The 27,020-nt window shown below is 47.5% G+C and overlaps 1 protein-coding gene across 2 annotated transcripts in view; it reads right to left on the bottom strand.

Annotated features, from left to right (window-relative positions):
• The window catches only part of TASP1 (taspase 1), a 112,548-nt gene that overhangs the window by 35,055 nt on the left and 50,473 nt on the right, over window positions 1–27,020 (bottom strand). For both annotated transcript variants that reach the window (XM_060230890.1, XM_060230881.1), the window contains exons 9-10: window positions 23,570–23,689; window positions 22,649–22,727 (exon numbers count right to left, since the gene is read on the bottom strand). In XM_060230890.1, the coding sequence (XP_060086873.1) occupies window positions 22,649–22,727; window positions 23,570–23,689 (199 nt within the window). The remainder of the gene's footprint in view (window positions 1–22,648; window positions 22,728–23,569; window positions 23,690–27,020) is intronic.

The raw sequence follows: 27,020 nt of genomic DNA, 5'->3' as shown, positions 1-27,020 counted from the left end.
GTGGGCTTTACTTGCAAACATATTTAGGACTAGATGGCCAACATACTAAGGCTTCTGAGAGACCATCATGGACTAAGGGTTCTGAGGGGACCATCATGGACACCATGAGAAGAGATGCAAGATTCGCAGTCAGTGGGACTGGTAGATATCACACACACAAACGGCACAAATCAAAGTGGACTTTTCTTGATAGAAAAAAAACTCCCAGATCCATACTGAAGTCTAGAACAAGCCTTCTTTTGTGCATTTTGTAACTTCTGTGGGTTTTCTTCTGTGCTTGATCTTCTATTCCATTTTCCTTTGCCCCCCCGCCAAAAAATCTACTATTTTGTCAAATATTCCTGAGTTTCTAACATTTTTTAGAATGCTCTGGTTAGTCAGTCCACCAAGAGATCACAGACTGATCTCTAAGAACAGAAATTCTTAGAAAGGGCTATCAATAGATATACAGCTATTGTCTAGATCCGGGAGGGGGGGGGGAGGACTTGCTTAACGTTAGAGCCTCATAGAATAAATGGCAGAGGTTGGAGAGAGGGAGAGGTGGAAAAAAAGCAACTTTAAATGCGTTCTCCAAGCTGCCTGCTAGCTTGGCTTGCAGAATTAATTTAAAGAAGCCTTCTCCAAGCCAGCTGAAAGGGTCGTGGGGGCTTTGAGAGCCACACAATATGTGTGAAAGAGTCACATGTGGCTCCCAAGCCATGGTTCGGCCACCCCTGGTTTAGATACATCCTTGGTCAAGATGGCGGCAACTAGAGAAGATTGATAACAGCCACCTTGGTCATCTGCTTTAAAAGGCTTAAAAGTTACCCCAGGATTACACATAAGAGAAGCCATATTGGATAAGGCCAATGGCCCATTCAGTCCAACACTCTGTGTCACATAAGAACATAAGAGAAGCCATGTTGGATAAGGCCAACGGCCCATTCAGTCCAACACTCTGTGTCACATAAGAACATAAGAGAAGCCATGTTGGATCAGGCCAATGGCCCATTCAGTCCAACACTCTGTGTCACATAAGAACATAAGAGAAGCCATGTTGGATCAGGCCAATGGCCCATTCAGTCCAACACTCTGTGTCACATAAGAACATAAGAGAAGCCACGTTGGATCAGGCCAATGGCCCATCCAGTCCAACACTCTGTGTCACATAAGAACATAAGAGAAGCCATGTTGGATAAGGCCAATGGCCCATTCAGTCCAACACTCTGAGTCACATAAGAACATAAGAGAAGCTATGTTGGATCAGGCCAATGGCCCATCCAGTCCAACACTCTGTGTCACATAAGAGAAGCCATGTTGGATCAGGCCAATGGCCCATCCAGTCCAACACTCTGTGTCACATAAGAACATAAGAGAAGCCATGTTGGATCAAGCCAATGGCCCATCCAGTCCAACACTCTGTGTCACATAAGAACATAAGTGAAGCCATGTTGGATCAGGCCAGTGGCCCATCCAGTCCAACACTCTGTGTCACATAAGAACATAAGAGAAGCCATGTTGGATCAGGCCAGTGGCCCATCCAGTCCAACACTCTGTGTCACATAAGAACATAAGTGAAGCCATGTTGGATCAGGCCAGTGGCCCATCCAGTCCAACACTCTGTGTCACGAAGTGGCCAATATATGTGTCTGTGTATACATACACACACACACACACATATATATACTGTAGCTAATAGCCGCTGATGGACCTCTGCTCCATATTTTTATCCAATCCCCTCTTAAAGCTGGCTATGCTTGTAGCCGCCGCTACCTCCTGTGGCAGTGAATTCCACATGTTAATCACCCTTTCACATAAGTGAAAGAAGAACAGAATCTGTTCTTCCTTTTTAATGTTTTGTTGCTACCACTGCATCTTGAAGGCTTATTGCACAGACACTCTTCCGTCAACGTCACTCCTGATGCCGTTCTAAAATACAAGAGAGATCAAGAGGGGCAGCCATGCTGGTCTGTCTGCAGGGGAGGAGCTTCTGGTTGCAGGGGAGGAGCTTCTGAGAGTCACGCCTCACATCTTCAGATACATCAGGTATCTGAAGAGGAGTGCAGTGAACCACAAGAGCTCCTATCCAGGGGTCGTTGTGTAGAAAAATAGGTGGTGGGGCTCATTAGCATAACTTGTTAGCATAGGCTGCCACCACCCCCACCAGCCAAAAAGCAACCTGATGCAAGAAAAAAGAGCCCCGGGCAAGCGAGGTCCAGCCAGCCCAAGCAGGCCTCGCTCACCTGGGGCTCTCCTGGACCGTCCCCTCCCAGTCAAAAGAACAGCAAGCCACCCACTGCCCAAAATCACCTAAGAAGTGGAGAAAGGGTGGCATGGGCTTCTCCAGGGGTTAATGAGGGCTGCTGGGGGCTGGCTGGCTTCCCGCTATCCTAATCCAGGGATTGTTATGCAGCTGCACCTACTTTTCAATGGACAAGGTAGGTGGGGAGAAGAAGAAGACTGCAGATTTATACCCCGCCCTTCTCTCTGAATCAGAGACTCAGAGCAGCTTACAATCTCCTACTTCTTCTCCCCCCACAACAGACACCCTGTGAGGTGGGTGGGGCTGAGAGAGCTATCACGGCAGCTGCCCTTTCAAGGACAACTCCTACGAGCGCTATGGCTGACCCAAGGCCATTCCAGCAGGTGCAAGTGGACGAGTGGGGAATCAAACCCGGTTCTCCCAGATAAGAGTCCGCGCACTTAACCGCTACACCAAACTGGTTCTGTGGGAGGAGGAGAGGGAACCCACAGAAAGGTTCAGGAGCTGTGCTCCTGTGAGCTCCTGCTGAATCTGAGGCCTGCTCCTATTCTACCACAAATTCTGCTAGTCTGTAAGGTGGTCACTGGTTCTTTTCCTAAAATACAACAGTCAAAAAGGGGGACGTTTCCCGTAGGAACGCAAGTCGCCAGACCTGGGGAAGGACCGCCTTCAAACCCACTCAACGACTCTTTCTGGAAGTTAAGGCTACGAAGCCAAGCTCCCAAAAATCCAGCCAATGTCAAGATCTGTGAGCTCAGCACTTCGAGCTGGCCAGCTGTGACACACCCAGTGCTTGTTGGCACCTCTTGGGGAATACAGAACCCAGCTGGGCAAAGGAGGCACACCCTTCTGACTGTAGCGGCGGCCGGTTTGCGTTGCTGGGCCGTTCGTTTTTTAATTTTTGAAAACATTCCCGCCGTAAATAAAAACTGCACGCTATAAATACATACATACTGAGAGACGAGAGCGCAGTAATACTAATTACGAGACAAGCGTTGGTCCGGTGCCCGCTGGGATGGCAAACCTGTGTGTGGGCTGCCCTATTTCTGACACCAGGGCGTGGGGGGCACAGTTCTTGGGGAGGGGGGAAGCCCCTATACATATAAAACAAGGTGGCAGGAAGATTCTAAAAGGTAAAGGTAGTCCCCTGTGCAAGCACAGTCATTACAGACCCATGGGATGACGTCGCATCGTGACGTTTTCACGGCAGACTTTTTACGGGGTGGTTTGCCATTGCCTTCCCCGGCCGTCTACGCTTTCCCTCCAGCAAGCTGGGTCCTCATTGCACCAACCTCGGAAGGATGGAAGGCTGAGTCAACGTGGAGCCGGCTACCTGAACCCAGCTTCCGCCAGGATCCAACTCAGGTCGCGAGCAGAGAGCTCGGACTGCAGCGCTCTGTGCCGCTCTGCGCCACAGGGCTGCTAAGAAAGATTCTTTAATTGTTTTAATTCTTTAATTGCGTCTGCGGCCTTTATAAAGTTTAAATCTCTGCTACCTAATCTTCAAAAGATGCACACTTTGCCCAACCCAACAAGGGTCTCATTTATGTCAGATCCGGCCCTCATAACAAATGAGTTAGACACCCGTGCAGTAGCATGTATGGAAACTTGTTAAGCCTTTTTTTAGCTGGGGGACAAGCTGGGGGGTAGGGGGAGGAATTACTAGTCCACTGCTGTCCTCCAGTTCATCGTTATCACAACATACTGAACTCTGCGCAAAACTAAGATCTTAAGAGACACCGAGCCTGCTTAATCTACACAAAACCCAGCTCAAACTTCAGAGTCCCAACTTAATTCTAGCCATTAAAAGTAGCTCAAATGAGAAGGTCAGACACATTTCCAGAGAACAGTTTGGCAGTTCTCCAACAGAAGGATCGTGGTACGCCCGGGCATGTGAAGAAGTGACCAGAACGAAGCCATCCTGTTCTAAAAGGTAACAGATGCTTTTTGGAATTGCACCAGAATGAGGATATTTAGCTAGCCTTAAAATGGTTGTCTACCGTATTTCCTGGGGACTCTACCATTCTCTCTTGTTTCTGTGAGTTTAGAGCAGGGTGGAAGACGAAAAAGACGAGAAAAAAGAAAACGAAGAGAAGATACTTATAACCTGAAGACGATGACGACGAAGAAGACAACAAAGATGAAGAAGAAGAAGATGACATTGGATTTATATCCTGCCCTATACTCTGAATCTCAGAGTCTCGGAGTGGTCACCCCCCCCCAACAGACACCCTGCGAGGTGGGTGGGGCTGAGAGAGCTCTTACAGCAGCTGCCCTTTCAAGGACAACTCCTACGAGAGCTATGGTTGACCCAAGGCCATTCCAGCAGCTGCAAGTGAAGGAGTGGGGAATCAAACCCCGTTCTCCCAGATAAGAGAGCTTTGGCTGACCCAAGGCCATTCTGGCAGCTGCAAGTGGAGGAGTGGGGAATCAAACCCGGTTCTTCCAGATAAGAGTCTGCACATTTAAGCACTACACAGGAGTCACTGCAGCCCCTTTTAGAGTGAGTAAATCCCAAAGCACCACAACAGCCAGTGTATAGTGACGCAGGAAGGCCCCAGGGAATATACAAAAACAAACACACTCGTGAATCTAACACAAAACTAGAAGGAAAGCTAAAACACCAAAACGCTTTTGATTTCTACAAAATGGTTCAATAGCTAAGCCTCTATTATAAACTTCAGGGAGAGAAATGTTTAACAAAGAAGGAAGCACCATCTTTCTGAGGCAAGTCCCATACAGAAGAAGACTGAAGAAGAAGAAGTCTGCAGATTTATACCCCGCCCTTCTCACTGAATCAGAGACTCAGAGCGGCTTACAATCTCCTTTACCTTCTCCCCCGACAACAGACACCCTGTGAGGTGGGTGGGGCTGAGAGAGCTCTCACAGAAGCTGCCCTTTCAAGGACAACTCTGTGAGAGCTATGGCTGACCCAAGGCCATGCCAGCAGGTGCAAGGGGAGGAGTGGGGAATCAAACCCGGTTCTCCCAGATAAGAGTCCGCACACTTAACCACGACACCGAACTGGCTCAATAGACTGAATGCTTTGAGTGGTTCCCAGGTGAGATTCCAGCCCCGCTGGTGGTGAGGCCTAGTGATCCCAGCAAGACAAGACGGAAGAGCTGTCTAGGGCAAAGGTGTTGAACTCATTTGTTACAAGGGCCAAATCTGACATAAATGAGACTTTGTCAGGCTGGGCCATGTGTGTCATAAAATGCAATGTCAGGTAGTGGAGATACAAACTTTGTAAAGGACACAGACAAACACACAGATTTTTTAAAAACTTAAAATAGGCTTAAAAGATCAGCACTCTTGCAATATTTCGTTTATTTAACAGTTTCTGACAACTGGCGCCTCTTTCTCTGAATTACTCCATCAAAATCCGGAGACAATGTCTGTGCTGTAGCAATCGTGAGTATGCTGTTCAGGTGTGTGTGTGTGTAAGTTGCAAACCTACGTTTGACTACAGAAATCTCATGGGCAATGCTTTGAGCCTAAGACCTAGGGGAAAACATGAAATGGCTGAGCGTTGCAAGCTTTTGGGCGTTAAGTTGCTCCATGTGCTGGTCAGCAGATGGAGAGTATAAAGGCTTCGCTCTGTAACTCCTGTGCGATTGAGCAAGCCTGGCAAAACAAGCTGTGATGCAGAAGGAAGCAAGAGGGAGAGAAGGGAGCAGATGATGGTGAGTTCCTTGCAGGCCAGATAGGAGCCTTCCGGGGGCCTGATTTGGCCCCCAGACCACACATTTGACACCCCTGGCATTTATAATAAGTAACCTGTTGTTGGAGGGAAAAAAATGACATCTCCTTGGTGAAGGAAAGGGGTGGGGCGTAATGGTAGAAGCAGATCATCATCCAGTGCATCTGTACAACTGTGGAAAGACCAAACAGCAACACACAGTGCTTTAAATGAATGAAACCTTGTTGTCTCCCACGCTAGGGTTTTACAGTACCATGGAAACCAGCGTCCTGCGATGCAAGGCACACGCCCTCCTCCAGGAATAGAAAGATACCTTCCAGTGACAGTGGCCCAAATCCTCTTGCAGGAATGGGGGCACTGGTGCCAAGCGACAGGGTGTAGAGAAAGGGGAAGTGTGAGTCAAGCGCTGAGAGAGGCAAAGAGTCCAAGAATGTTTCCGGCTCTTGAAATCTAACGTGCAGTCCTCCTTCTTAGTAAGGACTAAGCAAAAAATAAATCATAGAATTACAGAATCGTAGAGTTGGAAGGGACCTCTGGGGTCATCGAGGTCTACCACCTGAACAATGCAGGGGCTTCACAAATATCTCTCCCCCACACATATATCCCCAGTGAACCCTGCTCCATGACCAGAAGATGGGAAAACCTCCAGGATCCCTGGTCAAACTGGCCGGGAGAAAAAAAATTGCTGACTGACCCCAAAGTGGCGATCAGATAGATAATAGATAAATGATAGATAGGATGATAGAGATAAAAGAGAGAGTTAAGAGACAAGATAGATAGACAAGATAGATAGATAAGACAGATAGACTGGGTAGATATACTGGGTAGATAGATTAGATAGATAGATAGATAGATAGATAGATAGATAGATAGATAGATAGATAGATAGATAGATAGATAGATAGATAGATATGGATGGATTAGACGGGAGACCACCAAGGAAGGCTCTGCAGAGGCGGCCAATGGCAAACCACCTCTGCTTCTCACCTGCCTTGAAAGTCTCTGCCTTGAAAGTCTCTGGCTGAGATTGCCAAAATCAGTTACATCATGACTGCAGGTAGGCAGGCAGGTAGATGGTGGGTGGGTGGGTGGGTGGGTGGATGATAGATAGATAGATAGATAGATAGATAGATAGATAGATAGATAGATAGATAGATAGATAGACAGACAGACAGACAGACGGACAGACGGATAGACAGACGGATAGACGGATAGATAGACGGATAGGTAGATAGATAGATAGATAGATAGATAGATAGATAGATAGATAGATAGATAGATAGATGATAGATAGATAGATAGATAGATAGATAGATAGATAGATAGATAGATAGATAGATAGATAGATAGACAGACGGACGGACGGACGGACGGACGGACGGACGGACAGACAGACAGACAGACAGACCGAGGGACGGACGGACAGACAGACCGAGGGACGGACAGACAGACAGACAGATAGACAGACGGATAGATAAGATAGACTGGATTGGTGGAAAAAAAAGGTCTTTCTTCTATATTACATCCTCCTGGTGCCCCCTGAAATCCTGGAGAGCAGAGTTTCTGCGCTTCTCTTACAGTCAAACATTGCATGTCCTTCTGATATCTGTAACCCCTGGTTCTTCTTAACAACTTCTGATTGGCCACCTTTAACTTCTAGCAGTCGTTTACTACAGTAAGCCTTTGAAGGAGAACCACTGTTCAAGCATCTGCCCGTGTTCATTTGGCTTAGTTCCTTATAAAATCTTTCTTTGGTGTTATCCCTTTCACCGTTTTGTAAAAGAAATAACTTTCTCGAAGACATGTGAGCAGGTCATAAAAGGAAAGCCAGCTGCCCTTCATTTTCTCTCGACGACCAATACTTTTTACTGCTTATGTTGAAGAACATGCTCTTTTCGGCGGGCAAATCTTCGAGCGGTTTCAGGCTGCGCCACGGAGCGAAGGCGGCTTGGTACAGACCCATCTCGTCGCAACTCGGAAGCTAAGCAGGGTCAGTGCTTAGACGGGAGACCACCAAGGAAGGCTCTGCAGAGGCGGCCAACGGCAAACCACCTCTGCTTCTCACCTGCCTTGGAAGTCTCTGCCTTGAAAGTCTCTGGCTGAGATTGCCAAAATCAGTTGCAACATGACTGCAGGCAGGCAGGCAGGCAGGGGGAGGGAGAGAGAGGGAGAGAGAGGGAGAGAGAGGGAGAGAGAGGGAGAGGGAGAGAGAGAGGGAGAGAGAGAGAGAGAGAGAGAGAGGATGGATGGATGGATGGATGGATGGATGGATGGATGGATAGATAGATAGATAGATAGATAGATAGATAGATAGATAGATAGATAGATAGATAGATAGATAGATAGATAGATAGATGGATGATGGATGGATGGATGGATGGATGGATGGATGATAGATGACAGACAGATAGATGGATGATGGGTAGATGGGTTGATGGAGAATGGATGAGTGGGTGGATAGATAGATAATGACAGATGATGGATGGACAGATGGATGGATAGATAGCAGACAGACAGATGATAGACAGATGGACGGATAGATGGATGGAAGATGATAATGGATAGACAGATGATAGACAGCTAGATTTGGATCTATCACCCAGTTCAGGAAATATGTAGTGCAGGAACAAGAACCACAGACTAGGCAGGAGGGCAAAAGAACAGCTGCCCGCCCCCCACCTCAGTTTCCTCCGCTGCTTTCTGCAAAGTGCTCGTTTTTAAAAGCGTTTCTAGGTAGCATCAGATCCTATAAGCAGCCTTTGAGGTTTTAAACCATTATGACAGCTGAAAAATATAAACGGGGGGGGGGGCAAGAGGAGGCCCCAGGTGACCTCAGCACGCCTTGGGGGATCCCCTCTATGCTCCAGTCCCAGAAGGCAGGCTTGCTGTTATCCCGTGGCCGCACGAAACCAGTCTGATTTCAAGCAGACGACAGTATACAGACTCTGACATGCTTTGATGTAGTCTCCACAGCTGCTACGTATTTACGCACATTCTCCGACATCACCTGGAAGCGACTCGTATTGGTAAAGCGACGTACAGAGTTCTAGGTTTACTTTGCAAACCAAGTCACGAGCAGAAATTCCTCAGATGAATTTTCGTCCTCTGTAGGAAACAAACACCAAGCTCGGGGGGGGGGGGGATCAGGAGGTCCTTGGGCACAGTGAGGTGCGTACATGGGCACACGCCACAAGACAGGAAGGAAGGCAAATAGATAAAGGGAGGAAGGGAGAGGGGGAAAGAAAGCAACTTTAACATTAAAGGCATTCTCCAAGCCACTCGCTGGCTTGGTTTGGAGAACTTGGCCTTCTCCAAGCCAGCTGAAAGGGTCGTGGGGGCTTTGAGAGCCACACGATATATGTGAAAGAGCCACATGGGGCTCCCAAGCCACAATTCGGCCAGCCCTGCTCTAACCGAATCTCAGATTCCAGGGGACCCACTCTAGTAACCATCAGGACACAATTTGCTTGAGCCACACGTACATGCGGTGAAGAAGAACTAACAAATCAATGAACGACACAGAAGAGCCAAGGGTCAGATCGTGGTTTCCAAAGCACAGAAGAGAGTAGGGAGGGCTGGCCCATGACCCATTATTAGAGATTTTGCGACCCTAACCCAAAAACTGGGGAATGCTGATTCAGTTAAGTATTCTGAGGAGCCGGAAACAACCATTCTCGCAGGATGATAGATAGTAGCTAGGTACGAGGAAGTAGGCAGCTGGACAGGCACGCAGGCAATGGCCTTCCGCATGATTTACTGTTCTTGTTGTTCAGTCGCACAGCCTGGCCCTCCTGTCCTCCACCATCCTCCAAAGTCTGCTCAAATTCGTGTTTGTTACATCAGTAACGCTGTCCAGCCAACTCATCTTTTGCCGTCGCCTTCTGTCTTTCCCAGCGTCAGGGTCTTCTCCAGTGAGTGCTCCCTTCTCATTTAATGGCCAAAGTATTTGAGCTTCAGTTTTAGCATCTGACCTTCCAGGGAACAGTCTGGGTTGATTTCCCTTAGGACTTACTGACTGGATCTTCTTGCAGTCCAAGGGACTCTCAAGATTCTTCTCCAGGGAGTGCTCCCTTCTCATTGGGTGGCCAAAGTATCTGAGCTTCAGCTTCAGCATCTGACCTTCCAGGGAACAGTCCAGGTTGATTTCCCTTAGTACTGACTGATTTGGTCTTCTTGCAGTCCAAGGGACTCTCAAGAGTCTTCTCCAGCACCACAGCTCAAAAGCATCTATTTTTCTGAGCTCGGCCTTCCTTATGGTCCAACTCTCACAGCCATACATTACTAATGGGAATACCATTGCTTTGACGATATGGACTTTTGTTGGCAGGGTGATGTCTCTGCTTTTTATTATACTGCCCAGGTTCCCTATAGCTGTCCTCCCAAGGAGCAAACGTCTTTTAATTTCATGGCTACAGTTACTTCCAGATCCTTTTAAATGCAATCATCGGGGATTGAACCTGGGACCTTCCACATGCCAAGAAGATATTCTACCACTGAGCCACAGCCCCTCCCCTTCAGCCACCACTGACATCACAATGGACAATTTGGTGAGAGCCAGTTTGGTGTAGTAGTTAAGTCCGCAGACTCTTATCTGGGAGAATCAGGTTTGATTCCCCGCTCCTCCACTTGCACCTGCTGGAATGGTCTTGGGTCAGCCATAGCTCTCGTAGGATTTGCCCTTCAAAGGGCAGCTGCTGTGAGAGCTCTCTCAGCTCCAACTACCTCACAGGATTTCTGTTGTGGGAAAGGGGGAAGGTAAAGGAGATTGTGACCGCTCTGAGACTCTGAGATTCAGAGTACAGGGTGGGATATAAATTCAACATCTTCTTCAATTTCCAAAGCTAGGCACAGCATTCACAAGAACGGGGTGCTTCGTGAAAAATGTTAAGTATCTTCTTTTCTTTTAAGCCTGGAACGCCTTTAGAGATTGCCCGCAATTCTTTTCTCATGCCAACATATTGCACATTAAGAACATAAGAGAAGCCATGTTGGATCAGGCCAATGGCCCATCCAGTCCAACACTCTGTGTCACATAAGAGAAGACATGTTGGGTCAGGCCAATGGCCCATCCAGTCCAACACTCTGTGTCACATAAGAACATAAGAGAAGCCCTGTTGGATCAGGCCAGTGGCCCATCCAGTCCAACACTCTGTGTCACATAAGAGAAGCCCTGTTGGATCAGGTCAGTGGCCCGTCCAGTCCAACACTCTATGTCACATAAGAACATAAGAGAAGCCCTGTTGGATCAGGCCAGTGGCGCATACAGTCCAACACTCTGTGTCACATAAGAGAAGCCATGTTGGATCAGGCCAGTGGCCCATCCAGTCCAACACTCTGTGTCACAGAAGAGAAGCCATGTTGGATCAGGTCAATGGCCCATCCAGTCCAACACTCTGTGTTACAAAGTGACCAATATATGTGTGTGTGTGTATATACACACATACACACATATATACATATATATACACATACATACATACTGTGGCTAATAGCCAGTGATGGACCTCTGCTCCATATTTTTATCCAATCCCCTCTTAAAGCTGGCTATGCTTGTAGCTGCCACCACCTCCACATTTTAGGAAAATAATGTGAGCGCAGTCCTTAGCAGACCCTAAAGCCTGCTGACTTCCAACGGACTCAGAAGAGTGCAACTCTGTTGTGGATTCCCTGCAAAGTTTGCCGACCTTCCAGCATCCCTGTTTGTTCCATCAATGAACGTAAACTTTATTAGCGTAAGTATCGTTTTTCAGCTGAGCGGGTCGCCAAACCCAGGAAGTGCACCACGGTCTCCCCTACGTAAAAAGAACTTTACAAGCAGATTTCCGAAGATTAAAAGCGACCACAACAAGAGCCGTAAAAAAAAGAGAAAGAAAGAAGAAACCTCAGCGCAGGATAAACTGAAAACATCGCTTCTTATTCAAGCCTGACATCTTCGAGTCATCTATCAATAACGGCATAGCAAAGGACTGCCGCAAACAAGGGGCTTCAGAGCAGCGTGTCAAAGAAATTGGGATGGGTTTTTTTTTCGCTTCTTTTGATGGGCTTTTCCCTTTCAAGTCAGGAAATTGGAAGCAGGTGTATCAGAGGGCATCCACATTCATACACCCCCGCTGAAAAAGAAAGAGGGGAGGGGAAGCACGCGTTTTCAATTTTCAAACATGAAAGTGACTCTCCCATTGAACGGTGGAGAAATGAAAGAAAAAAAACCAACAACCCCGTCCGCTCTCTGCGAGCCATATGCAGAACGCCTCCGAGGGAGAAAGTAGGGCCCCACGTTAAACCCTACAAGCCGTCGTTGGATCGCGGGCCACGAGGCCACGCCACGGGGATCTGCGAACAAAGATGGGAATTTACATGTAGACGTTAGAAATGTTTTTTTTTTAAAAAAAAACCTGAGCTACCCGATGCAGAATGTTAAGGGAAGAACAAAACAAAATACCGCTCTCTAAAGTTTAGAGTTTACTACTGACGGTTTTTTTAAATTGTTATTATTACTATTAATTGTTTATCGTTATTTTAGATGACAAAAAAGTGCTACAGCAAAAAAAAAAAAAAAAGCGTTAATATCTACAAGCAAGGGTGTCCAACTCATTCGTTATGAGGGCCGGATCTGACATAAACGAGACCTTGTCGGGCCGAGCCATGTCATGCTAGGCCATGTGTGTAACTATTTAAGATTAGGTAGCAGAGATAGAAACTTTATAAAGGACAAAGACAAACACAAGTTTAAAAAAAAAAACCTTAAAGCATGCTTAAAACGTTAGCACCCAATAGTCTTATAGGTGCTTTCTTTGTATCTCTCCCATGGGATCCAGGGAACTGGGCAAAGGAAGCTCTGGCTCTTTCCTTCTTTCCCCAGGGGGCCAGGAGGGGGAGGAGCCTCAGCCAATAGATGAGAGAGAGGCTTGGTTCAGTAAGTCTGCTGTGCGATTGAGAGAGCCTGGAAAAACAAACTCTGCATCCCCCCCCCCTTCCTCTCCAAGGGAGGATCCTCAGCCAATGGAGAAAACAGGGGTTTTGCTCTGTAGCTCCTGTGCGATTGAGCAAGCCTTGCAAAGCAAGCTGTGATGCAGAAGGAAGCAAGAGAGAGGGAGAAGGAAGCAGATGACAGCGAGATGCTCAGGGGCCTGATAGGAGCCCTCCGGGGGCCTGATTTGGCACCCAGGTCACATGCTCGACACCCCTGATCTACAGTCTGAAGGTGAGGAGGGAATAATAGGAGAAGGGAAATGTTGCAACGGGTGCATGCAAACAAATCCCGTTCTGCAGGTGTAGGCTCTAAGTCAGCCCAGCCCTTCAGCCTTCACCTCCAGCTGCAGCCCAGACCAATGTCGTCTCCCCCTCCCCCCGCCTGCCCATCCAACAGCCAAGCTGCGGCCTTTGTGCCAAAATCCATCTGGAATACGTATAGATTCCGGCAGAATTGCTTTTGCACGCTTCTGGCACGGCCAACTCCACAAAGGCAGATCTTCTCACCTTGGTCGGTCAGAAAAAGGTGTGGGAATGGAAATCTTGGGTTAACCTCAGCCTCCTGCCCTCAAGACTACCATGGATCAGGCTGAACTGGAGTGGCCTTTACACACTCTTCTCTTTTACCCTGCCGCTCTCACACGTCCCTCCCAGGAAAACGATGGTAACCATCCAACCAAGCGCTTTGCCCACTGGGTCCGTCAGGAGTCGGGGTTTGGGCTGTTTCTCAAGGACAGCTCTCCAAAGCTAGGCGTTAACCGTTTTTAACGTTTAAAAGAAAACGTACAAGGAGCAGTTCTGATTCCCAGCTGTGGCCAAACTTGCTTAACGTAAGAGCCGCAAAGAATAAAGGTAAGATGTTTAAGAGTCACAGGACATGAACATCAGGTGTTGGAGGGAGGGAGGGAGGCCTTGGTCCATTAAAGGCAGTACTGTCTACTCAGGGGTGTCAAACTCATTAGTTATGAGGGCCAGATCTGACATAAATGAGACCTTGTCGGTCCAGGCCATGTGCGTACCTATTTAAGATAAGGTAGCAGAGATAGAAACTTTATAAAGGACACAGATAAACACAAAGGTTTAAAAAGAAAAAGCAAACCTTAAAACAATAGCACTCATTGGTCTTAAAGGAACATTCTTTGTGTTTCTCCCATGGGATCCAGGGAACAGGGCAAAGGAATCTCTAGTTCTTTCCTTCCTTCCCCAGGGGACCAGGAGGGGGAGGAGCCTCAGCCAATAGAAGGAAGAGAGGCTTGGCTCAGTAACTCTGCTGTGCAATTGAGAGAGCCTGGCAAAACAAGCTCTCCCCTCCCTCTTTTTCTCCTCAGCCAATGGAGAAAATAGTTTTGCTCTGTAGCTTAGCTCCTGTGCGATTGAGCAAGTCTTGCAAAGCAAGCCGTGATGCAGAAGGAAGCAAGAGAGAGGGAGAAGGAAACAGATGACAGCCAGTTGCTCGGGGGCCTGATAGGAGCCCTGGGAGGGGGGGCCCGATTTGGCCTCCAGGCCACATGTTTGACACCCTGGTCTACTTGGACTGGCAGCTGCTCTCTAGGGTCTCCGGATTAAAAAGACAGATGACTTAGGAGCAGGGATTTTAAAATATGGCTAAACGAACAGGAGACTGCTTCCTGTACCGTTGTGAGGAGAATCTTGTGCCTGTTCAGCACATACTGAAACTTGAAGAGCAGTGGTTCCAGGAAAGAAGGCGACCAGTCAGAGTGTTATTGAAACATGCATTGTATTAATATCCAGGGGTGCTTGGACTTTTGTCCTTCTATTAAACTGAAGAGGAATCTTCATATAGCGAGCCAATCTCCAACAGAGTCAAGCAAGCAAGGAACGCAGCACAGGAGGCCTATTATTTATTACTTATGATTTATTCTTTTTTTTGAAAAAAGACTGTGTGAGCCAACGCTTGCAAGTCATTGTGCTTAATAGCTGTTGAATAATCGAAGATATTATATTTTAAAAAGAATAATATAAAACTACTGCATAAAGAGCTTTTCGAGCATTGCAAAAACATGTGGCTACTCCTTTAAATGAGCGCAGAAAAATAGATGCTTTCGAGCTGCAGTGCTGGAGAAGACTCTTGAGAGTCCCTTGGACTGCGAGAAGATCCAATCAGTCAGTCCTCAGGGAGATCAACCCAGACTGTTCCCTGGAGGGTCAGATGCTGAAGCTCAAATCCTTTGGTCACCCAATGAGAAGGGAGCACTCCTGGAGAAGACTTTTGAGAGTCCTTGGACTGCAAGAAGATCCAATCAGTCAGTCCTAAGGGAGATCAACCCAGACTGTTCCTGGAAGGTCAGATGCTGAAGCTCAAATCCTTTGGTCACCCAATGAGAAGGGAGCACTCCCTGGAGAAGACTCTTGAGAATCCCTTGACTGCGAGAAGATCCAATCAGTCAGTGCTAAGGAGATCAACCCAGACTGTTCCCTGGAAGGTCAGGTGCTGAAGCTGAAGTTCAAATACTTTGGCCACCCAATGAGAAGGGAGCACTCCCTGGAGAAGACTTTTGAGAGTCCCTTGGACTGCAAGAAGATCCAATCAGTCAGTCCTAAGGGAGATCAACCCAGACTGTTCCCTGGAAGGTCAGATGCTGAAGCTCAAATCCTTTGGTCACCCAATGAGAAGGGAGCACTCACTGGAGAAGACTCTTGAGAGTCCCTTGGACTGCAAGAAGATCCAATCAGTCAGTCCTAAGGGAGATCAACCCAGACTGTTCCCTGGAAGGTCAGGTGCTGAAGCTGAAGTTCAAATACTTTGGCCACCAAATGAGAAGGGAGCACTCCCTGGAGAAGACTCTGATGCTGGGAAAGAGAAGGCAAAAGAAAAAGGGGACAGCAAAAGAGATGGCTGGACAGCGTTACTGATGTAACAAACACAGATTTGAGCAAACTTCAGAGGATGGTGGAAGACAGGAGGGCCTGGCATGAATTTATCCATGGAGTCGCAAAAAGTCGGACTCAACTGTGCGACTGAACAACAACAACATTCCTTTAAATAGACCATGCTGCATTGTGTTAGTGTCTGCCAAACCGGATACTGCGTTTCATCTAGTGTTTGTTTAGCCATATTAAAAAAGGCATGTATCTGTCCCAGCATCGGACAGAAGACAACAGAACAACAAAAGAGAAGGCAACAAAAGAGAGCCAGTTTGGTGCAGTGGTTAACTGCGCAGACTCTAATCTGGGGGAACCGGGTTTGATTCCCCACTCCTCCACTTGCACCTGCTGAAATGGCCTTGGGTCAGCCACAGCTCTTGTAGGAGTTGTCCTTGAAAGGGCAGCTTCTGGGAGAGCTCTCTCAGCCCCATCCACCTCACAGGGTGCCTGTTGTGGGGAGGAAGGTAAAGGAGATCGTGAGCCGTTCTGAGACTCAGAGTATAGGGCGGGATATAAATCCAATATCACCACCATCAAGGCTTGCTGGACCAGACCCAAGGAACTCCAGACCCACTGCTGCGTTCCCCACACCATCTGGGCGAGATGTTCCTGGGAAGATGAACGCCATCCAAGCAACAACCTACCCCTGTTGTTTGCTCCTAACCCACCGATTTGCCAGCTTCTGCATATTAGACCTCCAAAGCTGAAACACAACAAGCTGCAACTGCACGATCCCAGTTGTGTTCTACAACCTTTATTTATTTATTTATTTATTTGGTGACTTCTATCCCGCCCTTCCCACAAGTGGCTCAGGGCGGCTTACAACAACAATAAAACAATAAAACAGTAAAATCAGAGCAAGTTATTACCTCTAAAATCAGACAATTAAAACCTAAAAACCTTAAAATTAAACATTAAACTATACAGTATAAACACAAAAATCTGGTAGCTACATTATCTAATCAGGCATAGGCTAACCGGAAGAGGGTTGTCTTACAGGCCCTGCGGAACTGAGCAAGGTCCCGCAGGGCCCTCACCTCTTCCGGTAGCTGGTTCCACCACATAGGGGCCATTGTGGAAAAGGCCCTGTCTCTAGTTGCCTTGAGACGCACTTCCTTGGGCCCGGGGATGGTGAGCAGTTTTTGAGTGCCAGACCTCAGTACACTCTGGGGAACGTGTGGGGAGAGACGGTCCCTCAGGTAGGCAGGTCCCAGGCCATATAGGGCTTTAAAGGCGGCAAAACAGCAGGCGGCAAAACTCAAATTATTACAGCAGGCGGCAAAACTCAAATTCGGCAGGCGCTGGGATCTGGCCGTTGGAAAATCTGGACAGCTCTTAAGTGACGAAAACGGCGGAACGCGGACCGTTGTTTGCGACCACGTATCCCACATCAGTGCCTACCCCGGTCCTTTTAACGCACAGGGAATTAATTAAGATGATTAAAAAGTCACTAGGGATCGCAGGCGCACTTCTTGCGAACAGTTCCAGGAGAGTATAGGGAAACCAGAGCCCAAATTTTAAAAATTAGCACTACATAAGAGACAAATGTCAAATCGGCCAAGGAAGGTTTGATGCAAAGCCCTTCCTCTGAGCGCAACACTGCGAACGTGCTTAAAAGAGCATTTGGTCCATCACAGAGAGACCACAACTGTCCTTTCCCAGGCGGAAACCAAACAGCCTCCTTTTGAACTCCTTTCCCACATTTCCAGCTCTAACAGCAGTGACGGGCGCAGCTCTGTGGCTCCTTCCCTTCTCCGGTAATCAAAGCAGACTCTCGTTGTAGTTGAAGCAGGGGACGGGGTGAATGGAAGGAACAAAAAGTGCGTCCGGGCGAATTTTCCCTGGCTGCCCTCGCCCCAAAAGCTTCTTCTTTTTTATCAGCATGACGTTAATTTCAGTGAGCCTCTACGAATTTAACCAAACCAAATTATCTGTTGGGATAGTCCAAAACGGTACTACGGCTGCCTTTGACAACCCCAATGCGACAATTCTTGCTAGGGGAAGACTGAAGGGCATCAACGCTTGGAAGAGTCAAAGGCCACAGGAAAAGAGGAAGAGCCAACATGAGACAGGCAAGGAAGCCACAGCCCTCCGTTTGCAAGACCGGAGTCGGGCTGTTAAAGAGAGGTCGTTTTGGAAGTCATTAATTCATAGGGTCGCCGTAAGCTGGAAGCGACCAGATGGCACTTAGCACTCAACAAGAATAGCTCTCGTGCTGATCCTGTGAATTTAGGGGGAGGTATTTCTGAATGTCCTGCATTGTGCAAGGGGTTGGACTAGATGACCTGGCGTTCCCTTCCAACTCTAGGATTCATGGTTTCAAGAAATGGTTTGGCAACAGTGTTCCCCCTAAGCTGAGTTAGTGCGAGCTAACGTACAGATTTTTAGCCCCCAGCTCACAAATTTTTTTCTCTTCGCTCAGGAAAAATGGCCCCAGAGCAAACTAAATTATGCAGTAGCTCACGACGTCAATGCCAGCGGCTCGCAAAGTAGAATTTTTGCTCACGAGACTCCACAGCTTGGAGGGAGTATTGTTTGGCAGCTGCGTGCATGCTAGCATTCGGAGTTTAAATCATTTTTCAGCTACGAATTCGGGAAACGTTTCAAAATGAGCCACGGGTATCAGCTTAAGTCGGGGAGGGACGGACATCAGCATGGTATAGCGGTGAACAGCCGTGGCTCCTAATCCAGGAAACTCAGTTTGATTCTCTCACTCCTCCACATGAAGCCAGCTGGGTGATCTTGCACCAGTCCCGATTCTTGCAGAGTTCTCTCAAGTCCACCTGCCACACAGGGCGCCTGCTGTGGGGAGAGGACGGGAAGTCAATTGTACGCTGCTTTGAGACTCCTTCAGGTAGAGCAAATCGGGGTATAAAAACCAACGCTTCAGTCCTTCAACTCTTCTTCTGGAATCCATGATAAATAGCCATTCGCTACCTCACAGGGCGCCTGTTGTGGGGAGAGGACGGGAAGTCAATTGTACGCTGCTTTGAGACTCCTTCAGGTAGAGCAAATCGGGGTATAAAAAACCAACGCTTCAGTCCTTCAACTCTTCTTCTGGAATCCATGATAAATAGCCATTCGCTACCTCACAGGGCGCCTGTTGTGGGGAGAGGACGGGAAGTCAATTGTACGCTGCTTTGAGACTCCTTCAGATAGAGCAAATCGGGGTATAAAAACCAGCGCTTCAGTCCTTCAACTCTTCGTCTGGAATCCATGATAAATAGCCATTCGCTACCTCACAGGGCGCCTGCTGTGGGGAGAGGACAGGAAGTCAATTGTACGCTGCTTTGAGACTCCTTCAGGTAGAGCAAATCGGGGTATAAAAACCAGCGCTTCAGTCCTTCAACTCTTCTTCTGGAATCCACGATAAACAGCCATTCGCCGTAGCACAGTTACAATATGTAAACTAAGCAATCGCCAACTTTCTATTCTTGTCTTATTTGGAAAGGAAAAATCAAAAAGGAACCATCTGCCAAATTTACAACTCTCAGCCAGATGAAATGCAAGAATAAAGTCAAATTTAAAAGCCTGTACTATAAAAGCTTATGGAAGACCACAGGAATATTTTTTAACAGCTCTTTATTGGATCCAGACTTCATAATTAATTTGGTAGCCTCCAAACCCTTTATGTGAATTAAGGAGTGGGGAAACGGACAGGGTGATCATCCGGTGTTTTTAAAAAGCTGTCTCCTAAATATCAAACTTTTAAAAAAGTTTTTAAAAGATTTTTAACTTTTCTTCAAGGCAGTAACAAATCCCTCATAAATCACCACAACTTTATTGCTTCACGCGACCAAACTGGTGTGGTAAAGATACCTGAAGACGTGAGCAGTGACTCACAAAGACACAAACTTTGTTATTCCTTAAGATGTTACTGGATTCTTGCTGTGAAAAAAGAGAGTCTTAGTGACCAGAATATAAAGCAAGGAGATAAACTGAGTCAGAGTTGGAGAAGATTATAGCACCCGTTCTAAGGAAGGTCTTTTCCTCAAATATGAAGGCGTGAAGAAATGCCACCACATCAGAGCAAGAAACTCACAGTACAACACCAAAACATCTGGGACCCGGCAGCAACAACTTTGTCTACTGATGACCAGCTGCGTGACAGTTTATGCTTCCTGCGCTTTTTCTTCTTCTCAGAACCAAAGAAGATCCAATGATTTGGATCGGGGGTCCCCAACATGGTACATCCAGAATCTTCTATGATCCAAGGGCTTGGGTCAGGGGTCCCCAACATGGTACATCCGGAATCTTCTATGACCCAATAGCTTAGGTCAGGAGTTCCTAACATGGTACATCCGGAATCTTCTATAACCCAAGGGCTTAAATCAGGAGTTTCCAACATGGTACATCCAGAATCTTCTATGACCTGATGGCTTGGGTCAAGAGACCCCAACATGGTACATCCAGAATCTTTTATGACCAAAAGGGTCAGGGGTCCCAACATGGTACATTCAGAATCATCTATGACCCAAAGACTTGGGCCAGGAGTACCCAACATGGTACATCCAGAATCTTCTATGATCCAAGGGCTTGGGTCAGGAGTCCCCCAACATGGTACATCCGGAATCTTCTATGACTCAATGGCTTGAGTCAGGAGTCCCCAACATGGTACATCCAGAATCTTCTATGACCCAAGGGCTTGGGTCAGCAGTCCCCCAACATGGTACATCCAGAACCTTCTATGACTCAATGGCTTGGGTCAGGAGTCCCCCAACATGGTACATCCGGAATCTTCTATGACCCAATAGCTTAGGTCAGGAGTTCCTAACATGGTACATCCGGAATCTTCTATAACCCAAGGGCTTAAATCAGGAGTTTCCAACATGGTACATCCAGAATCTTCTATGACCTGATGGCTTGGGTCAAGAGACCCCAACATGGTACATCCAGAATCTTTTATGACCAAAAGGGTCAGGGGTCCCAACATGGTACATTCAGAATCATCTATGACCCAAAGACTTGGGCCAGGAGTACCCAACATGGTACATCCAGAATCTTCTATGATCCAAGGGCTTGGGTCAGGAGTCCCCCAACATGGTACATCCGGAATCTTCTATGACTCAATGGCTTGAGTCAGGAGTCCCCCAACATGGTACATCCGGAATCTTCTATGACTCAATGGCTTGGGTCAGGAGTCCCCAACATGGTACATCCAGAATCTTCTATGACCCAAGGGCTTGGGTCAGAAGTCCCTCAACATGGTACATCCGGAATCTTCTGACTCAATGGCTTGGGTCAGGAGTCCCCAACATAGTACATCTGGAATCTTCTATGACCCAATGGTTTGGGTCAGGAGTCTCTAACATGGTATATCTGGAATCTTCTATGGTATCCATCAAGTATTTCAAAAAGGAGGCAAAGCTAGACAGGGCTTCTGTCCAACAGGGAGGACTCTCCAAACTGGCCATTGGTGATCTGATTGGTTGTGCAGAGTTTTAAAAGGATGCCCTAGCATATGTTGACATATTCACTGCTCCACTGCGTTTCCCCCACCCCACGTAATTAAATCCAAACAAATTGTGACCTATAAACTTAGCTTGTTATTGCTGTTTAGTCTTTGCATATGTCAAAGCATCTTCATTAAGCCACACACTGCTTTTCACCTCTGTACAGACATCGCCTATGTTCACCAATGCACCCTTGGGGTGCAAAAGCAGGGAAAGGAGACTCTGAGAGGCACGGACAGCAAGGCAACCCCTTCTCTGAGGTCGCTGCGGCCTGCTTCTTCCATTCTCTCCTATGGGCCCCCAGGATACAACGGAGAGATTGGGCCACCGCTGCGGCATGACCCCAGAGAAGGGTTTAAGGCTCCTCCCACAGCTATCTTTACAACTACCAGACTCCATCGGTGTGATCCGAAGAAGACTTTTCTGCAAATAAGCCGCACTGAACAGACCTGAGTAGGATTCTGAGCAGAGCTACGACTGTTCTCTGTGTGGCTTTTACGAGGACTGAACTTGCACAGATGAGGGGAGCACATCTGGCATTGTTGCACCTCACACAAATGCACTTCCGCCTTTTCTCTGCAAGACTATCGAGCAGACTAAAACTATCATGCAGCCTGTGGCATACATACTGCAGCACTCATCTACAGACGTCAAAAACGCTAATTGCAGCTTGCCGTGAAATAATACTTGCCGTATCTATCCGCTATCCAAATTATTACTCTATTTAGAATATTTCTGCGCTGCCTCTTCAGAGTTTTCCTTGAGGCGGCTTGCAATTAAAAAACACAGCCATTAAAACAGCAATTCTTTTGCTCAGTTCTTCCTGAATATAACATATTTCACAACGGAACAAAGTAGGAGTCAAGTCGAACCTTTAAGACCAACCAAGTTTTATTCAGAATGAAAGCTTTCACGTGCGCGTGCACACTTCTTCAGACGAGGAATCAGGTACACTTCTGTACAATCAGGTACACAAGATTCTGCTTGACTCCTACTTTGTTCTACTGCTTCGGACCAACATGGCTGCCCGCCTGGATATTTTGCAATGGTCACGAGCACGGTTCCCTCTGAGGGGAGTTAGTGTGAGCTAGCTCACAGATTTTTGGCCTCCGGCTCACACATTTTTTGTCCTCGTTCAGAAAAAAACAGCCCCAGAGCACACTAATTTATGCAATACCTCGCAACTTTAATGCCAGTACCTCACAACTTTAATGCCAGTAGCTCACAAAACAGAATTTTTGCTCACAAGACTCTACAGCTTAGAGAGAACATTGGTCACGGGTGGGACTAATTCATGCTGAAACGAAGGCCTTCTTAACGTATTTATGCACATCAACAACGCGCCCCTGGTCACCATGCATAGATTATGGCTCAAATATTTATAAGAACAGCAAATACCTGAGGTACTCACAGCTGTAGAATAAGGGTTCTGGATTCCCGTATTTTCAGCCCAGCAGCCGCATCCGTAAAGAGCCGCCTGTTCCGAAAAAAGCAAATATATTTACTACAAATGTATTTACTACAAACAAACTAATGTGGTTTAAGGGAAAAAAAACCCTGACAACAAACCCCTACTTCTGAAAACAATGGTGGATTTTTCAAGGAATATTTACTTTCTTCTTTGCCAATGGGAAAAAAAAATACCTTTACCCCTAGCACAGGGGTGGCCAAACTGGGGCTCGGGAACCACACGTGGCTCTTTTGCACATATTGTGTGGCTCACAAAACCTCCATTGCCCCCATAGCCAGCCTGGAGAAGGCATTGGGAAAGGCATTGAGCCCGCTTGGGAAAGGGCGGAATACAAATTTACCAAAATAAAAAAAATAAATACATTTCTCTCTTTAAATCACGTCTCCAAGCCAAGCCAGCTGGTGGCTTGGAGAATACTCTGGAAATCATACTTGCTTTCTTTCCACCTCTCCTTCTCTCTTCCCATCTCCTTTCCTCTCCCCCATATTTGCTTTCCTTCCTCCCTCCTTCCCTCTCCTTCCTTCCGCCCTGCGCCCCTCAAATGTCTGACGCTGACGTCTTGAGGCTCTCAAACATCTGACGTTGGTTTTATGCGGCTCTTACGTTAAGCGAGTTTGGCCACCCCGGCCCTGGCGTGAAGGGATCAGATCACTGGGGTATAGGGGTGGGGAGGTATTTGTGAATTCCCCGCATTGTGCAGAGGGGGTTGGACTAGATGACCCTGGAGGTCGCTTCCAACCCGAGGTCTTTAAATCGACAGCAAGATGAGATAGCGGGACTTTTTCTTTTCAACCGACAGGTTTGCTAGGAGGAGGCCGAGACGCTCATGATCCCATGATTCCACCCACCTGACCAACTCTTCCGGGATGCTTCAAGGCTAAGCCCCCGCTGGAAACCGCAGCAGCAACGTTTCCCTCTTGGTCCACCACGACTGCCCCAACGGTGTCCAGGGTTCCTGAGTTATTCTCCTAGGCGACAGAGAGACGGGGCGCTGAAGACATATGCGTAAGGTGGGCGTCACATTGGGCTTCAAAGGAGGCCAGCCAAATCGGTCTTCAGAGTCTACTACCGGAGTCGTCAATGTGGGGCCCACCGATGCCTTGCCCGGCATCCGCCAACCGTTTGTGGAAAGTGGGTGGAGCCAGATGGAGTTTTGAGGGCTTCTCATCGGCCTCTGGAGATCTGACTGCGGCGCGGACATTTCAAAAGCTGCTTCAACAGCAGCAGCCACTGCAGCACAAAGATCTTTACAGCGTGACTGAAGACGTAGGCAAGGAAATATTTTTCACCGATAGCGTTCATTTTAAATGGCATTAAATCCGTTAAATGGATCTTCTGCCTGTAATCCTGAAGAACTGCCGTTAAGAGTGATGCATGACCCCGATCCCTGACATTTTGGGCTTGGCCACGCCTCATTTTGCAGCCATTTTGTAATTACGCTTACCATCTTGTGACAGGATTCCAGAGGTGCCCACAGGGTCGGAGGTGCTGAGGACCCCCTTCTACCAGCTCACAATGCAGAAGACAACCATGTTTCACGCCCAAGAGCTACTGCCTTCACTCACCGGCTGGAGGAAAGGTTGTCTTATCAGCTATAAGCTTAACGAGAGACAGTTTGGTGTAGTGCAGGGGTGGCCAAACTGTGGCTCGGAAGCCGCATGTGGCTCTTTCACACATCTTGTGCGGCTCTCAAAGCCCCTACCACCCCATCGGCCAGCTTGGAGAGGACAAATGTTTGTTTAGATCACTTCTCCAAGCCAAGCCAGCCAGCTGCTTGAAGAATGCATCCAAAGTTAAAGTTGCTTTCTTTCCACCTCTGCCTCCCTCCCCCTCTCCATCTATTCCCTCCCTCCCTTCCCATCTGTCTTGCAGCTCTCAAATGTCTGATGTTCATGTCTTGCGGCTCTCAAACATCTGACGTTTATTCTATGCGGCTCTTACGTTAAGCAAGTTTGGCCACCCCTGTTGTACAAGGTTATACTGCGATACGCACAATGATGCAGGGATCCTGGTATATCCCCAAAGATCTGGTGTCTTCTGAGAGTTGAATCCGCCAATAAGGGCGGCAATGGAGAAGGCTCTTACGCACATTAAGCCTTCCCTCTCGCGGCCCGGGGATCAAAAACAGATTTTGAGCTCCTGATCAAAGTACCATCTGGGGATGTCCTTGACTTCCAGCCTGGTGGAATGCCCTTCCAGAAGAGAACAGGGCCCTGTAGAACTTATTGCAGTTCCAACAGGCTTATAGTTGAGGGCAGCATCAGGTTCTGTTCTAATGGGTTTCAACTACAGTTGGCCTTCTCTTCTCCTCCCCCTTCCCTGCCCTTCTTATCAAGTGATTATAAAGCACCCCTCCATAGGCTATTATGCCATCTTTTAGCTGTATGCTGGAAGTGTGTTATGGCTTTTATTGGTATATACTGCACATTATAATTTTAATTTATTGATGTTTTACGATGTGTCGTATAAATTGATGCTACCCACTCTCAGCTGGCTCATAGAGAGTGGCTTATAAATCTAATAAAAATAAAATAAATCCTCAACCTTTTTGAACCTGTGGACACATCTGGATGTCTGACACGGCAGGGTGGGTGCAGCCCCAAATGGCTGCCATAGGAGGCGGAGCCAGCCACAAAATGGTTGCCACGGGAGGTGGAGCCAGCCACAAAATGGCTGCCATAGGAGGCGGAGCCAGTCACAAAATAGCTGCCACGAGAGGTGGAGTCAGCCACAAAATGGCGGCCACGGGAGGTGGAGCCAGCCACAAAATGGCTGCCATGAGAGGTGGAGCCAGTCATAAAACGGCTACCACAGCTTAATTTCCATCACACAGTACAGAAACTTGTGCTGTGGTGGCAGCTGCAGTCGGAGCAATGTTTTTTTAAAAAACAAAAACCTGCACAGCCAGTCAAATCTTCACTAGCCAATCTGAAACCTTGCTGGGCGAAAGCCCTACCTGGCTCCACTCACTTCCTAAAAGCAGTTTGCAGGCACCTGAAAAGATGTTGATGGGCGCTATGGCATCCGGGGCCACCACACCGGAGACCCCCCAAATAAAGCTCAGGTCCAGAATGTAAACAACTGCGCATGGTCAAGACAGAAGTATTGATTTTCTAAACAGTACGAAAGCAGCTCCGGAGCACTGACTTACCGTTCGGTGGAGATGAGCAGTAAGAAAACTCCTCTACCTAATACCTCTTGGGGTCTTTAGCTGATCCTCAAAGCGCTACTCGGGAGCTTCAATATTTCAAATAGCAGGTTGGTAAGCCCATGTTCTGGCATGTGCTAAGCATTGACTTGCCCCTTATTACATGAATAAATACCAGCAACAGCCTCTCTCCTCCCTTTAGACACCCTTTAACCAGGGGCCATTTTGCAGGAAATGACACAACTCCTTTGCATATGCCACACACCCCTGACATCGCCGGAAGGGGTACTGAATTATAGCAGCTCAGCAGCTTCCTTAAAACGCTTCTTGAATTATCATTGTCCTACTAAAACCTTACTCCCATGCAACGTTCCCTCTAAGCTGCAGAGTCTTGCGAGCAAAAATTCTACTTTGTGAGCTACTGGCACGAAAGTTGTGCGCTCCTGGCGTTGTGAGCTACTGCATCAACTAGTGTGCTCTGGTCATTCTTCCTGAGCTAAGGCAGAAATGGGTGAGCTGGAGGCTAAAAATCTGTGAGCTAGCTCACACTAACTCAGCTTAGAGGGAACACTGCTCCCATCGTATTTTTAAAATGACTTTCTCCTCTGTGGCCACAGTGGCATGATGAAGATCTCCATATGTCTGATTTATATGTTTTGGTTATTTTCCCATTTTGGGGGGGGGGGGAGAGAAAGAAAGAGCATGATAAAATTTAGATGTTCCAGAGCTCCTACCCAAAACAAGACCTGCCTTTAAGAAGAAGAAGATCGTACCCCACCCTTGTCTCTGAATCAGAGACTCAAAGCGACTTACAATCACCTATATCTTCTCCTTCCCCCCCACAACAGACACCCTGTGAGGTGGGTGGGGCTGAGAGAAGAAGAAGAAGACTGCAGATTTATACTCCGCCCTTCTCCCTGAATCAGAGACTCAGACACAATCTCCTTTATCTTCTTCCCCCACAACAGACACCCTGTGAGGTGGGTGGGGCTGAGAGAAGAAGAAGAAGACTGCAGATTTATACTCCGCCCTTCTCCCTGAATCAGAGACTCAGACACAATCTCCTTTATCTTCTTCCCCCACAACAGACACCCTGCGAGGTGGGTGGGGCTGAGAGAAGACTGTAGATTTATACTCTTCCCTTCTCTCTG

The sequence above is a fragment of the Heteronotia binoei genome, chromosome 1 (genome assembly GCF_032191835.1).
Source record: "Heteronotia binoei isolate CCM8104 ecotype False Entrance Well chromosome 1, APGP_CSIRO_Hbin_v1, whole genome shotgun sequence".
Taxonomy (NCBI): Eukaryota; Metazoa; Chordata; class Lepidosauria; order Squamata; family Gekkonidae; genus Heteronotia; species Heteronotia binoei.
The sequence above is the reverse complement of the archived record's forward strand: the minus strand, read 5'-3'. Positions and strand labels throughout refer to the sequence as shown.